General features: G+C 38.6%; 1 protein-coding gene across 1 annotated transcript in view; it reads right to left on the reverse strand.

The window, feature by feature from the left end:
* astn1 (astrotactin 1) overlaps window positions 1-17,113 on the reverse strand; it is a 2,216,244-nt gene that overhangs the window by 1,361,301 nt on the left and 837,830 nt on the right. The window contains exon 5 of the mRNA XM_060829548.1: window positions 6,336-6,458. Within this exon, the coding sequence (XP_060685531.1) occupies window positions 6,336-6,458 (123 nt within the window). The remainder of the gene's footprint in view (window positions 1-6,335; window positions 6,459-17,113) is intronic.

The following is a 17,113-nucleotide window of genomic DNA, read 5'->3' on the forward strand; positions in this document are numbered from 1 at the left end:
TGCTCCTTTGTCAGATGAGTAGAGGTAAGTGCACAGGCACAAGATTTATTGCTGGGGAGATCATTGCAAGATAATTCCACATAATTAAGAGTGTCAAAAGAATAGTACAAAATGATCTACGTGGAGTGTTGACAGGCTAAATAACAATTCTTTGCAGGTGATCGAAAGTGTCAGCCAGTGAGAGTAAAATATCAACATTTTGCTGAACAGTAAACAAATGGATATCCTATGATCTGATTAATTGATGCAGAGAGATTATGACAAAAAGTCTAAAGTAAGGTGGTGTTACAGAGAAAAACCAAACGGCTGGCATAATGATAGGTGTAAGAGTCACAAGATGAGGTTCTAACTGAAGTAACAAGTAATTCAAAACTTTACAAACTAATTATGGCAGAGAGATCACAAGTTATCAAGGTGATGGTGTCAAAACAGAACAGTAAGGAAGATTTTACAGATGCAGAACATTATATTGGGGTTACATGTAGCATGACAAGAACCTATGATCATGGCTGAGGCTGCTTTCATGGGTACCGAACTTGGTTATCTGTTTCTGCTCAGTGATTCTGCGTTGCTGTGTATCTCAAAGGCCACTTTGGAGGATGCTTACCCCAAGATAGGAAGCTGAAGTGTTCCCTGACTGGGCAGTGTCCAAAACTCCCTTGTCATAGTGTCTGCATTGTCTCACTAATATATCATGGCATCTTTTCCTGCAGTGTATGAGGTAGACAACATTGACCGAATCATATGAGTACGTACCATGTATGTGAACATTGCCATCCCTACACTTCCACTTCTTACCTTTAAAGAGCTGCACAACCTTAAACTGACATCCCTCACAGAAAACTACCCAGCCTTCAGGAAAACAGTGACAACAAAACCACACAACCATGCCATGGCAACCTCTGTAAGACATGCCAGATCATTAACATGGACACTAACATGGCATGTGGGAACACCATCCTCCATGTACACCTTCTTCACCACCCTGTGTTTCATTAATGTTGCTTTTGCTACAGTTATAGTCTTAAAATGCGGGGATTTGTTGAGTAATCTAATGCGTTGGGCTCGTAGGAAATTTGTATCTTTTTAAAAAATTATCTGTGTCTATGAGAATTGTATCTGATATTGTAGAACAATTATAATAATAGATTAGGGTTTGGATCTGTGGGCAAGTTTAACTCTTTCAAACAAAATTTTATTTTGAAGATATTGTCCCCACAGAGGTATTGATGTATCGAACAAACATAGAGTTTACACAGGATGATTCTGGCTCAAAACAAGACAAGAAAATATATCATTCATAAAAAAACTCAAAAGTTATGAAGATGAGTTCTCAAAACTGAAACTTAATTTTGTTTGACAAAGGGGGAAAAGGAGAGGAAAAAGGTGATGAGAGAGTGGGGAGAGGGACAATCAAGAAATAAGAGGTACAGAACAGTGAAAAAAGTGTTTACAAATTCCCTTGTTCACCTTTTTTTAGCTTTGACAAAGTTAGACTCGAAACGTCAGCTCTTTTCTTTCCTTACAGATGCTGCCACGCTCGCTGAGATTTTCCAGCATTTTCTCTTTTTTTGTTTCAGATTCCAGCATCCGCAGTAATTTGCTTTTATCCAGTGTTTAACCCACTGCCACCTCCCTTCCAGGAATGCCTACCCTGAAGAAGTACTGCTCTTCTCTCCGACAGGATTTTCGTTTGTCTCTCTCCCCATCCACCTTCACTGCTTTCCTTTTCTCTCTCAGTGTTAGACCCTCTGTTTTCATTCTGCTCCGTAATTTCATTTTACTTATCTTTATTAAACTATACTTTTTCACTGTTCTGTACCTCTTATTTCTTGGTTGTCTCTCTTTCTCTCGCTCCCCACTCTCTCATCACCATTTTCCTCTCCATTTTCCCCTTTGCTACCCTTCTTCCCTGTCTTCCATTTTGCCTCTGCTTCATCCCCCCCACCTCGTGCCCCCATCCCCCACATATTTTGTCACATAGCACTGGCTTCAGCCTTGGTCATTCACAGCTCCTAATCTCCCTATAATCTCTCGATGCACTGTCATTATCACCTCTTTATTGCTACCTTTGCTTCTGGAGCCATGACTCACCTTCTCTCAGCCTAGTATAAATACCTTCCTATTTCTCCTTTTTCAAAGCTTTGACAAAGAGTCAGTCAGACTTGAAGCGTCATCTCTTTTCTCTCCTTACAGATGCTACCAGACCTGCTGAGATTTTCCAGCATTTTCTCTTTATTGGTTTCAGATTCCAGCATCCGCAGTAATTTGCTTTTATTTGAGCAGCGCTCTGAAAGCTAGTGCTTCCAAATCAACATGTTGGACTATAACCTGGTGTTGTGTGATTTTTAACTTTGCACACCCCAGTCCAACACCAGCGTCTTCAAATCAAAAATATCACTAGAGTTTGTTTGATTTGGCTTTACAAATTTGAAAGATAATCTTTGTACAGATTAAATGGATTGTGTAATACCAATAATACAATAAATTGCTCATTGTCTGTAGAAAGGAGATTCATTGCTTCCTGCTTCCAAGTGATCTTAATTCCATTAGTCAATTTTGTTTCAAGATGTATTCTATGAAGCTACGAGTGTGACAATGTGCTAAGTGTGTTTTGAGAATCCATATTACAACATGAACTACATTTTCTTCATCATTAAAATCTTAAGATGGGCCAAACAGACTCTTTCTAAAACTCTATGACTTGGTACATTTGAATAATTCTTTAGAGAAGTACAATTAAAAATGTCTGGCAACTCTATGCTTTCTGTCCTTAGTTAACGTTATTTATGGATATTAGTTATATCCTATATCAACACCCATTTGTAACTAACGGACTATAAATTTGGGCTGGACATTCATCCTTTTTGAGTTTTACAACAGGCGTGTTACTTTGGCAATCATCCAACATTTTTGCATGATTCCTATGCACAAGTATTTGAAAATTTGTGTATCTTAACCTGATTTTTTCCAATAATAGAGAAAGTCTCAAGCTGAGGCAAAATTCACTGAAGGTTTTGCTTTGAAATCTAAAATACTAATTGTATTCAAGCTCGTGGAATGTCCCAACATGACTTGTGGGCTTTACTCTTTACAGGAGAAGGTCTTAGCTTACTGGAGCTCTTTGCAAAGGTAAGGAAAATTTTGGATAGTTAGATGGTAAATCTAACTATCCAACTATTAAGACAACTGAAGAGCTTTGTGGAATTGTAAAAGGTAGACATGAGTGTGCACTAAAAAATGTAAATGAATTGGAACTGTCAACCTCATTGGAACTACTGTGTTGTCAAGTATTCAAAATCTAAGTGGAATTATCACACTTTCAAGGCACTGAAAACTCATGTCTTTTAAACTGAAAGGCAACAGTTGAAAAGAAATCAGTGTCTGCAAATTGATTCTGACTGTTAACATAAACCTGATAGCTATCATCACAGAATATGTGCTACATGACTTGATTTTACATCTTTTCACAAACGGAGAGCTGTCACTGCACTCTTTTATTTATCGGTCCAAGTCTTTGAGATGTGGGGAAAGGCAATGAATTGTTTATTGTAAGGGATTAAGTATTGGATGAATGTTTATTTTTACAAGGGAGTAATTGAATAAAGTTAAATGCTTTTGTTAATGGATATGAGTGTTTTCTTTCGAAAATAATGAATCCAACACAAATGATTTGGTGATGAAGGGAAAATAAACAAATTTTCAGTTGCATGCATATGGATTTCTGGCCTAAAAAAATATTGGAAGTCATCAAAACTTAGAACTTTATTTCATCTCAGCATGCCTCCAGAGTATGTATGGTAGATATAGGGTTAATTGACATGGAGGATTTAAGAGCAAAATAAAGCTGGTGTGGAGGCATTGTGTCAGAAAAAGTTGGCATACAGGGTTAGATATGGCCAAGCGGATGGAAGGGGATGCCATGTGGTGGTATAAGTTGGCATTAAGTTTGCAATAGTCTTTAAATAAAAATGGTGATGAGTGGTATGGCTGTGCATTGGCACAAAGTTTTTGCATAGACACACATGGAAGGGAGTTGAGCAGCATAGTTTAGCTTAGGGGCATGAAGTGTCATGGGAGTTGGGTTTTGTAGATTGTCAAAGTGGTTATGAAAGGCTTTGGGAATTGAATTGGGGGGATATGAGGAGTTCTTGGTTGGGATGGATGGGGCATTTGGATTGCGTAGTGTGTAATATGGTGGTCTGAAGGGTGAGGGCGAGAGGGATCTTTTTTCCCCTTTTTGTTACACCTTTAAAAGTGCCAGATCATCGGGGTCACCTTTTGGCATAGCTTGCCTCCACTACCAGCCATTTCCATGGCCATTTTTAGCAGAGTCAGTTGGCTAGACTCTCATTAACACATTCACCCACCCACGTCCCCAGGTACTTTCTCTCAAGTCGAGTTCATGGAATCAATTTTTTTCTGACTCCACTCTCGCAACTGAAAACTCTGGACATAATTCCTGCTATTTTTCTTCTGATTTCCAATAGTACTTTAAGACACTTTGTGCTTTTTACACACGGAATTTCACCAGGTCTTTCTTCATTTATCGTAATCCTACTGTTTTGCTGCACTTCCTTTACTTTAACATTCTATTTTCTTGACAATACTCCTTTGTGAAAGCCAATGCACAACAATAATTTAATTCCATGATGAATCTTTCATCCTTCATAAAAATTATTTTGTGGCTTTAATCAGCCATATACTTGTTTTAATTATTCTTTGACAAACTGTGTGTTCATAGAATAATTTTCATTACCATGAAGTTGTTATTAACACTCAGTTGGATCAATTGACTGGACATCAACAGCACAAGTTCAATTCCTGTAGCAGTTGAGGTCAGAATCAAAGACCTGCCTTTCACTCTCATGTGAGGTGTGGTGATCTTCAGATTAAACTCAGCAACAGCCTTCCATCCAACTGGACAGGAACCTGTAGTCTTCTATGACAATGACCACTTTCACAAGTAATTCAGTTTAAAATCAAACAACCCTAGGTTATAGTCTAACACGGTTATTTAGATGTACAAGCTTTCAGGGCGCTGCTCCTTCATCAGGCACCTCCACTTCACAACTAATTTAAACATCCTAATTTTTAGTTCCGATTAGTAATTTTATAGTTTTGCTCGTTTTTTTATATTTTTAGATTTGCTACATTTTTATGTCTACTACAAATGTTTATTTTTCTTCACAGTGAAGAAGTCTAGTTTTTTTTCCGGCACTATCATTACATCTTGTGTGAATATGTCTTGCCAATGCACTATAAAACAAGGAGATAGATGTTTCCTGTGTTTGTGGGGCTCATTCCAATTTTATCAAATTGAAGTCAGCTTTTCTGGCTAAGACGATTCACCTGCTTCTTTTGCTATCATTTTTGACATAAGATTAATAATCATATATGGATTGACTCTTTCATTGTACCTATGTGACAGGCATCAGTCAGGGACACACTTGCATTCATATATTTGTTAGGGGAATGGGATAAAAGCAGAGATACACAACTTGCGACCCATGTTTCTGCAATTAAAAGCACATAGGTATACAAAGATTAGGCTCCAGTAGCCTATCCTTTATTGTCTGGACATCTGAACTATAAGACAGATTGCGCAGCAAATCTGATATTATCACAAAAGAAACCACCATTTACCCTAGGTGTCATTTAGACTTGATGATGAAAGTCAAACCCATGAAATTGAAATAAAAACAGCTTCTGCAATAGGTATGTAATGTCTTTACGATAATAAGAATGTTATTCAAATTCCACTGTTCAATAATTCCCCTTTCATGGAAACCTTGAAAGACTGCTCCATGTCTACTTCAGATCCTGCTGGCATTTAATAGATGCACCGTTTCTGATTAGTATGCAGTAGTTCCCAAGTGTCTAGTTGTGGTTCCACACGGAATCAATATTTTCCCCATGTTTGTCATGGCTTTTCTGATATTTGATATTTACTTAGTGCCAAAGCTAACCTTGGACTGTCTTCAGTTTGATAGTTTTCAAAGTGTGTTTGAATTTAACTGCACAATACTCTTTACCACAGCTGCTGTTAACTGTTATCATAGCTTTGCAGTGACTGACCCTAGCATGACGGCATCTCCCATTTTATCTGCGTTTAACCCCCCAACTCAGCTTCTATTTGATATCCAATCACACTTGGTCCTTAACATTTATTATTTTCCTCATGTCCTCAAATTAAAGTGATTCTCTGTCACTATGACATGTTTGTGCTTACTGTATGTGAACAGAAAGGCAGTCAATTCACAAATATGATCTGTGTTTAGGAAAAGGCTCCCATCCCTTTGTATTCAGCTAAGTTGATTTTCATATCGAAACACAGTTTTCTCTCTTACCTCTGCTCCGGCGCCTGCTGCGAGAGGGGTCAGTGTAGAATGTTAGCTGAGGCTCATTATCGGCTTCAGTCCCAGAATCACCTTCAGGGTTCAAAAAGGCAGAGCCAGCTGCAAAGAAGGAAATTAAATTCAGAAACCCATTAGCACTGTAGTAAGGTGAATGCAACAACTTTTCACTGAAACCAACTGAAACATCTTCACATTTGGTGATCCAGGAATATTTTATGCAATGTTTTCCCAAATGTTGTTAGATGCAAGGTGAAGGAATGGTGCAGTCTGGATGAATACAGAAAGAATAGAGAGAAAAGAAAAATATAAGGAAAAGAAAGCTTGACCAGCCAACACATCAGTCGCATTCCATGTCCTTGGATCTAGTGTTCTCAAACACAAGTTTACCTATTGATGCAAAATAAGTTAAAGATTCAAAAGATACTCAGATAATGTGTAACTGAGCAATACACACCAAAAATATCTTCAAACTTAGCACCAGGATGAGCACAAGTGTGGTTGTGGATCTTAGAGACTGAAAGTGCAAAATAATCTAAGCTTGCACTGGCTTGCAAGCAAGTGACACCCCATCTCAAACTTCTTGTTTTCAAAGCCCTTCATGGTCTTACCTTACTCTATCTATGAAAACTTCCCGAGCTCCACAGTGGTCTCAGGTACCTGCAGAATTTTAATTCCAGATTGTTTAGCATCCCAGATTTTAATGGCTCCATCAATGATTCCCATACCCATAACTCTGGAATTCCCTCATCATAAACCTCTCTAACTTTCAAATGCTCATTTGATATAAAACCTACTTCTCTGGCCAAACTTTTCACCACCTTAATATTAAATTATGAAGCTTGGTGACACACATTGACTAATGATGCTCCTGTGAAACGCATTAGGAAATTTAATTACATGAGCGGTTTAACACACATAAAAGTTGTTTTTCAATCGCTATCAGTGGATCTTTATTGCAATATGCATATCTAAACATAGATGCTGGCAGGACTGTACATGATGGGATGACCATTATGGTTTAGCATATTGCCAACAATCATTTATAATGCGCACATTAGTATTCATCACTTACAAAATGCAACTGACTGACCACAGGCCTGGATGCTACCACATTCAGGAATAAACATATTGAAGAAATAATTGCAGAAAAGTGGAAAGAGAAAAACAAAGACTTAAAACTAAGGATTCCAAATTACAAGGCAAACATAATTTAAAAAGAAGTGGCATTAAATCTGCATTGTGATATATTCATTCAACCAAATGCAAATAAATCTAAACAGAATCTTTTACATACTTCAATAAACTTGAATACTTCAAGAAAGACATTTGATGAAAAGAAAAATAAATGGTGACCATGTCCCATGCAATTACCAAAATAATATTGAGGCTATTGGTGCACTAGTTATTTCTGGCAGTCAGCTCCTTCCCTGACAAGTGAAATATGTTCAATGTCATGAAGTAGCTGAATTTGTGCAATACATATGGACAAGGGTGACAACAAATATTTAGAGTTAATAATCACTATTGCAAGTACATTTTTATAACTATGAATGATAAATTACCAGTTGTTCTGCTCCTTGAAAATAAATAATACAAATGTGAAGTTTCATTCATACATATACATAATGAGCCAAATGGCATCCTTTTACATTATAACAATTCTGTGATTCTGTTTTTCTGAAGTGGACTGAATAAAAACAGCCAGACGGCCTTACCTCAATGTTGGGCAAATTATTGGAAAGCATTCTGTGGGACAATAAAAATCATCATTTTGACAGGCACAGATTAATCAGAGGCAGTCAGTATGGATTTGGTGAAGGAACTTGTGACTATCTAACTTGAATGAAAATTTTGAGAAGATAATAAGGAGAGTCATTGAAAGTAACCCATTTAGCAAGGCTTTTGATAAAATCTCAGATGGCAGGCTGGTCAGAAAAAATATAAGCCTGTGGGAATCAAGGGAAAGTGATAAATTGGTTCCAAAACTAGCTCAGACTTCTTTGCATTGAGGTTTTGCAGGGCTCAATACTATGCCCTGTATTTTATATTGTGGAACACACCAGCAATTTAGATTTAACTGTAGGAGAGATGATCAAAATATAAGTGCGACACAATTGATTGGTTATATGATTAATAATGACACACTTTCTAGACTTGTTGGATGAACATAAAATTGACAATTGGAATTCAAATTGAAGAGTTGTGGGGGGTTGCATTTAGAGTCATAGAGCTGTACAGCATGGAAACAGACCTTTCATACCAACTTGCCCACGCCAACCAGATATCCTAAATAAATCTAGTCCCATTTGCCAGCATTTGGCCCACATCCCTCTAAACCTGTCTTATTCATATACCCATCCAGCCTTTTAAATGTCGTAATTGTACCAACCTCCACCATTTCCTCAGGCAGCTCATTCCATACACGCACCACCTTGTGGGTGAAACAATTGCCCCTTAGGTCCCTTTTAAATCTTTCCCTTGCACCCTAAACCTATGCCCTCTAGTTCTGGAATCCCCCACCCCAGGGAAAATACTTTGTCTACTTAACATATCCATGTCCCTCATGATTTTATAAACCTTTGTCAGGTCACCCCTCAGCCTACAATGCTCTAGAGAAAACAGTCCTAGCCTATTCAGCCTCTCCCTACTGCACAAATTCCCCAAACCTGATGACATCTATGTAAATATTTTCTGAACTCTTTCAAGTTTCATGCTATTCTTCCGATAGGAGGGACACCAGAGTTGTACACAGTATTCCAAAAGTGGTCTAACCAATGTCCTGTACAGCCACAACATGACCTCCCAATTCCTATACACAATGCACTGACCAATAATGGGGAGCATACCAAACGTCTGATTCACTATCCCATATACTTGAGACTCCACTTTCATGGAACCGCTCCATCTTTGTTCAGCAACACTCACCCAGATCTTACCATTAAGTGTATAAGTCCTGATCTGATTTGCCTTTCCAAAATGCAGTACCTCACATTTATCTAAATTAAACTCATCTGCCACTCCTCCACCCATTGGCCCAGCTGATCAAGATCCCATTGTACACTGAGGTAACCTTCTTCCCTGTCCACTACACACCTAATTTTGATGCCATCTGCAAATTTACTAACCATAACTCCTATGTTTATATCCAAATAATTTGAGGAGATGAAGACATTAGATGTGGATCTGCATGGTCAGATATGGAGTAGTGTAGAAGAACAGAGAGAGCTTCAAGACCCAGTCCACAGGTGCCTGAAGGTACATTGGCGATATAAGAAAGACACAAGAAAGTTTTCTTCTTAGCTAAGCTGTGGAATTGAAGGTTCTGCTAGAAATGTATCAAACATGAGTAACGTCAGAATTGAAGTATGTTATACAGTTCTTGCCACCACATTACTGGAATGATACTTCCAGGAATGGATAATTGGATAGGCTGGGACCTTCTTTTTTTAGGAACAGAGTAGCCTGAAAACCTATTTAATTTGGGTATACAACATTATAAGGGGTCTAGATAAAGTAGATGGGGTGGATCCATTTCCAAGGCAGAAAGGCCAATAACCAGGCAATACAGGTTGAAAGCAATGAATAGGAATACACAATGGGTTTGATGAGACATGTTTTTCACCTAGAGGATAGGGAGTGTTTAAAACTAACTGCCTGAAAGGATGGTAGAAGTAGAACACTCAGTTGCAAAAGCAAAACACTTGTCCATACACTTGATATGTTGTAATCTACAAGACTGTGGATCAAGTGCTGGAAAGTGGGATGAAGCCAGATCTCTCCTTTTTTCGATGCTACAGCCATGATGGGCCAATTGTCTTCCACCCTCCCACACCTTTTCTCCACGTTTCTCTCTTACATAGGTATGGCTTTTGATTTACTACCATGAGACAATAAGATCTGTTTTAAATTTATACTGTGTCCAAATCTGATAATTTTGGATGGTCAGTTTTATTTGTCTCTCCTAATTTCCAAATATTAATGCCAGAAGACACAAAGCTTCACAAGTTCATCAATGCAAGTTCAATCTCTGCATTGGTTTGCATACCCTTTTAATATTTCCTTGTCAATTCTGTGGGTGAAATTCAAGTCAATAAACATTGTTCTTGTAACAGGAGTCATTTATTCACTTTAGGGGATAAAATGTACTGTCATGGAGTCACAGAATGTGCCTCATTCCTGATGAAGGAGCACATCCATTCTCCTGCTCCTCAGATACTTCCTGACCTGCTGTGCTTTTCCAGCAGAACGCTCTCAACTCTGATCTCCAGCATCACAGCACTCACTTCCATCATGAAATCATAGATATAGAAGTCATGTGGCATTGAAACAGACTCTTCAGTCCAAGCTGTCCATGCAACCATAATCTCAAACTAAACTAGCCCCAACTGCCTGCAACCATATCCCTCCAAACATTTCTTATTCATGTACTCATCTAAATATCTTCTGGACATTGTAACTGTACCCATATACATCACTTTCTCTGGAAGTTCATTCCACATACAAACCCATTCTCTATGTTAAATGATTGCTCATTTACAGACATGCTACGTACAAAACGGTCCTATGGCCCACCATATTTATGCCAACTAACAAACACCAAACTGTACGAATCTCATATAGGATCATAAAGTCTTTGAGGAATTGCACTCTGATTGACCAACAAAAGATACAGTCAGCATGATTACATAAACTGGCATGTGTCTCTCAAAGTGTCCTGAAATCAAACACTGAGAACCAGAGCTCAAGCTTCTATGAATCATTTATAACTCTTTTTGGTGAAAAAAGGTGATTGGGAGTGAGGAATGATTCTCGCAAAGAGGATTATTTATGTTCCATGACCTGTGGTCAGATTGTATGCTCAAAACACTATTCAAATGTGTTTCTATATCTCCAGTGTCTGATAATAGAGATGTGGCTGCTGGTGGAGATGAAGATAGCATTGATTGCCTGATAGCATCCAGGGAATGTGAGGCAAGCAATCTTGTCTACTACAGAATAAATTCTGCTCATCACCGCTCTGACTATAGATGCCTGTCAAATGTACAAAGGTGTGAAGTCACTCTTTTTTTTTTGTTTCCAAGCCTAATGTCAATATGTCTCTCTGCCCGAAATCTTCTTCCATGATGACTGCGTGGAAAATTGAAGAGCAAGCACTACTCAGTAGTGATGTTGTGATAGGGGTAATAGTATAAAAGTGAAAGAGGAAGAGAGAGTGACCACAATAAATGAGTGCCCCGCCAGGTATCATCAGAGTGGGGGAAATGGTTTTCAGTGAATAGTGCAGCTAAAGGTTCAGGTGAAGCAAGGTTTAAATATCAAAGGTAAATTTGAGGGTTGGGGAAAAATAAAGATAGTAAATGAGGCAAGGGACAGAATGTTTAAGAATGCAGAGAGTGAGGTCCATGAAAAGATAATATAAAATAGGAAAGTGAATTTATTTTATCTGAATACATGAAGCATCTGCAGCAAAATGGTTGAACAAATGTTGCAAAAGTATTAGGAATGTTTGGCTGTGGTCCAAGACTGACTAATGGGTTATGTTGCTTCACAGGGATAGCAAGCCAAAACAAATTAGCCTCTCTATGACTGGAATCACAACATGGTGAAATTAAAATATTCAATGACCATCAAACCTGCTCAATTGTTCCTTACTAGATCTTATAAATAATGACTTGGACATCAAAACAAAATTTAACGATTATTAGTCATTTAGCAGAACACAGTTAAACTACAAGGTGATGTCATTAATATCTATGACCTAAGCCCAATTTCCACTGAAATTTGTCACTGAAGTCAGTTATAGTTAAGGGATAAATTAAGAAAGAATACAGAAGAATCACAATTTACCTTATCAACAACCATTTCAATTATGAATGCTAAGCCTTCATGAAAACCCTTGAATAATGGGTTGCATTAAAAGTATGAATAACTGCCCATCTTGCTTGATTTCCAAGTATCCAGTCAATGCAAACAATTTATGCAGACCTTTAGAAACATGGACATACTTCTTACAGATTGAGATTCATTCCTCACAATTTTCAAAAACTTGGTAACTGTAGAGAAACTGTGGTGAGTATTACCAATAACAAGCAATCCAGAAACTTTCAAACCAAAATAAAACTGCCTCTTTCCCTAAACCCAGTCAGAACCAGTTCATTGTGTTTCTTCAGCATTCTCTGCAGTTGGCTGGTTAGCACAGGTCCTCTCTTGATTGACCAATTCACCATCCAGTCAGCTGAAGGTACCACAGGATAGTGCCCTCTTGGTTTTGGATATTTTACAATATCCTTAGAGCACGAATAAAACTGTTCTATCTTTCCGGTCCATTTTGCTACAGTAAAGATATCACAAGTGGGGTGTCAGAAGGTCAAGTACTCAGGTCCCAACTATTTACAATCTATGTTGATACAACTATTTGCATATGGGAATAGAATGTACTATAGTCAAGTTTGCAGATGACACTCAATTGGTTAGAAAGTAGGTTTCAGTGAAGAATTAAAGAAGTTATAAATGAATATGGATAGCTTAGATGAATGATCCAAATTTGATGGATGAACTTTAACATGGATAAATGTGAAGTTATCCATTTTGGTCAGAGGAATAGAAAGACAACCTAAAGAAGTACAAAGGCAACACATTTTCAAAATGGAGTGGAACTTCAGAGTGCTTCAGTGCAGAGGATTCTAGACATCCTCATTAACAAATCACAGAAAACTTGCACGCAGGTTATGAAGGCAAATGGAAGTTTTGAATTTATTGTTAAATTGTACAAGATAGTAGTAAGATGCCCCTGGAGTATTGCATGCAATTTTGGCTTCTTTACTAGAAGATGGATGTAGTTTTACTGGAGGCAGGTCATAGGAGATTCACAAGATTGATTCCAGAGATATGGGTTTTAATGAAAACAGCTTGAACATTTTATGTCTATTCTCTCTGAAGTTTAGAAGAATGAGAAGAGATCTAATTGAGGTAAATATGATGCTAAAGGAGATTGACAAAGTAAACGTAGAAAGGATGTTTTCTCATATGGGCCAATCAACAATGAGACATTATAATTTTAGGATGAGGGAGAGTTGATTTAAAAAAGAGAGATGAGGAGAAAGTACATCCCTCAATGGGTCATGAATCTGTGGAATTCATTGCCCTATACTGTCGTGGATGTTGGGACACTGAGTAAATTTAAGAAGGTGATAGACAGATTTTTAATTAGTGATGGGTTAACTTGTTATGTAGAGCAGGTAGGAAGGTGGAGTTGAAGCTAAGATTAGATGAGTCATAAGCATATTAAATGACAGAACAAGCTTGAGAGGCTGAATTACTGAATCCTGGTTACAAGTTTGCTTGCTAAGCTGGTGGGTTTGTTCTCAGGTGTTTCATGCTCGGTAACATCATCAATGAGTCCCCACGAAGCGCTGGTGTTCTGTCCTAAGTATTATTTGTGTGGGTATTATTTGTGTGACACACAAATCAACCCACAAATGATTGCAGTGGGTGATATCATTTTTGGTTCTTTCCTGAGATGTTAGTAAATGAGGTCCATATCTAACATTTGTTGATGGAATTCCGGTTTGAATGTCAGGCCTCTAGGAATTCGCGTGTGTGTCTTTGTTTATCAAGTCCCAGGATGGATGTATTGCCCCAGTTAAACTGGTGTCCCTCTTTGTCTGTGTGTATGGATATAAGTGATAGTCATGTCTTTTGGTGGCTAGTTGGTGCTCATGTATCCTGGTGGCTAGTTTCCTGTCCGTTTGTCCAACATAATGTTTGTTGCAGTCCTTGCAGGGTATTTTGCATATGACATTAGTTCTGCTGGCTGTGGGTACAGGGTCCTTCACATTCATCAGGAGCTGTTTCAGTGTGGTGGTAGGTTAGTGCCAGGAGTTGGTGTTGCTAATGATTGACTTTAGTGACAAAACAAAAAGATCTACTTTTTGGATTTCACCTGCAGACTGATTCAGACAAGAGCCCCAAATACTTGAAGTAAATTCTTCACGTGATCTGCCCACGCCAGGGCAGATGTTAAAATACAGTTCAGTTTTGTGAGCATGGATCTTGTGAAGATCACAGCACGAGTTCCTTTAGCAAGCCTAATACTAGAGACACTTGCTGCAACCTTTAACTATCCCTATATTTGCTTTTGTCAATTTGGAGCTTAGCCCATTTCCCCTAATCTGACTCTATCCATGTTTTCATGATGTGATCTACAAGCATCTTCACCATGGTTTGTCCCATTCAGTAATGGATCAGACCCTTTGTGCTGAATGGCCGAAATCATGTTGTCTTAATGTAGACATAGTGATCCTTATTACTGGGTCTATGAAATGTGAATGAAAGTGTTTCTATCTTTGTCCCACACGTGTAAATCTATAGCTGCTTCTGCATTGAAGTCTCTTGTTAAAGGGTGATTTGCAGATGGCAGAGGCCTGCAGTGTGCTTGTATCCTGGTGGCTAGTTTGTATCCTACTTGTTTGTTCAATGTAACGTTCATTACAGTCCTTACAAGGTATTTTGTAGATAACATTCATTTTGCTGGCTGTGGGTACATGGTCTTTTAAATTCAACAGGAGCTGTTTCAGTTTGGTGATAGGTTTGTGGGCTACCACGATGCCTATGGGCTGGCGTAGCCTGATTGTCATCCCTGAGATGTGTTGAATGTATGGCAGGGTGGCTTGAGTGTCTGGGTGTGTTGTGTCTTCTTGTTTATGTCTGCTGTGCAGGAACTGTGTGGGTGGCACAGTGGTTAGCACTGCTGCCTCACAGTGCCAGAGACCCGGGTTCAGTTCCCGACTGAAGCGACTGACTGTGTGGTGTTTGCACGTTCTCCCTGTGTCTGCGTGGGTTTCCTCCGGGTGCTCTGGTTTCCTCCCACAGTCCAAAGGTGTGCAGGTCAGGTGAATTGGCCATGCTAAATTGCCCATAGTGTGAGGTAAAGGGGTAAATGTAGGGGAATGGGTGGGTTGCGCGTCGGTGTGGACTTGTTGGGCCGAAGGGCCTGTTTCCACACTGTAAGTAATCTAAAAAAAAACTGTTGTGTTTATCGGGAACCTGGTGTTCCTGTTTATCCTCGGCTTCTCATAATTCCTGGGTCCTGCAGTGTGTTGTGGCTTGTTTAAATAACATCTTGATGCAGCTCCGTTAGTGAGTGTTGGGATGGCTGCTCCTGTACTTGAGTATCTGGTCAGTGTGTGTGGCTCTTCTGTAAAGGCTGGTCGACAGATTTCCACTAGCTCCCCATGCTAATAACCTAGTGTGCTGACGAAGCGTCTGAAAACAACCCACCATCTCAACAAGCAAATTCACAATCTGAGCTACAAATCTTTTCCAATGTCACCGTGTGGAATTTCATTCAGCACAGGGGAGCAGCACACCCAGGTATCGAATGGGAAACTCACCCGATGCTTTGTATTGCATCCATCACTGAATTTTGAAAGAAAGGATTTTAATTGCCAAAGGCACATTATTAGTTACTTGTAAATGGAGTCTGAATTAAGCTGCCATCAATTGTTTTAAAGCACCCATAAAACTAGCTGTGTTACTCCTGTACCACTATTAAATAACCTTTAGTTCTGAAAGATCCAAGCATACTCACTTCTGAGTGAAACTATTTACGGCTGCAATCATCTCCACAGTAGCACAAAAAGACAAGCTGCAGCAATTTTTCAATTTTATTAGTAAGGTATAGAAAATCTCAAGGACATCAATTCTTCAGTACAAAAGAGATTTTATCAAACACTTTAAAGCATCTCAACAGTGAGGTCTTTGGGTCAGAAACTGTTCTTTCAAGTGGATTCTATAACAAGTGGGTGGGTAATTCATTCCACATATTATCCATCCAAGTGGCAAAAGTGAAAATTACTCCCATGATCTTTGAAAAATGTCTTTCTCTTGAAGAAAGCTATTAAGAATAGTTCAAATAGAGCTTACCAGAAGAATAGACCTGAACTATAGAAATGTCCCTTTATGATAAAAAAAGTCTATGTACTTTTCAAATTATTATATTCAAACTTCTTACAGCAAGCCACTTTGCACATGGTATGCTTAGTGCAAAAGTAAGCTTCTTGCCATTGTCATTTGGTCCATTGTGCATTTGCTTGTACTTCAAAGAGATATCTAACACTTTTTTATTTCTTGATTGTACAAATGCCCTTTATTTTTAATATTGGCAATCAATTCCTTTTAAATAGTACTCTACTATATCCAGCTTCCTTACATAGTGGTGATTCAATTTGTACGTCCTTGTCCATGACTCCCTCCTATGAAATTACAATGATGATGCCAAATTCTTTGAAGTTTTTCCTAATTAATTAATTCCAGTATTTATTGCCCATACCCACGACAACGTGGTCATGAGCTGCCTTCTTCAACTGCTGCAGTATAGGTCGATAGATAATGCCATTATGCAATAAATTCCAGGATTTTGATCCAGCAACACTTAAAGGAACAGCAATATATTTCCAAGTCAGAATGATGAGTGGCTTGGAAGAGAACTTACAAGTGATTGTATTCTTGTACGTTGGCTGCCTTTGTCCTTCGACATGATTCGAAGGTGCTGTCCAAGGAGCTTTGGAGACTTTCTGCGGTGCACATTGTTGCTACTGAGTGTTGGCAGTGGAGGGAGTGAGTGTTTGTGGATGCTGTGGCAATTAAGCAGGCTGCTTTTCCCGGAATGTTGTTGGAGCTGCACCCATCCAGGTTAATAGTTTTTATTCAATTACATTCCTTACATGTGCTTGTGGATGATGGATAGGTCTCAG

The sequence above is a fragment of the Hemiscyllium ocellatum genome, chromosome 9, assembly GCF_020745735.1.
Source record: "Hemiscyllium ocellatum isolate sHemOce1 chromosome 9, sHemOce1.pat.X.cur, whole genome shotgun sequence".
NCBI classification, from domain to species: Eukaryota; Metazoa; Chordata; class Chondrichthyes; order Orectolobiformes; family Hemiscylliidae; genus Hemiscyllium; species Hemiscyllium ocellatum.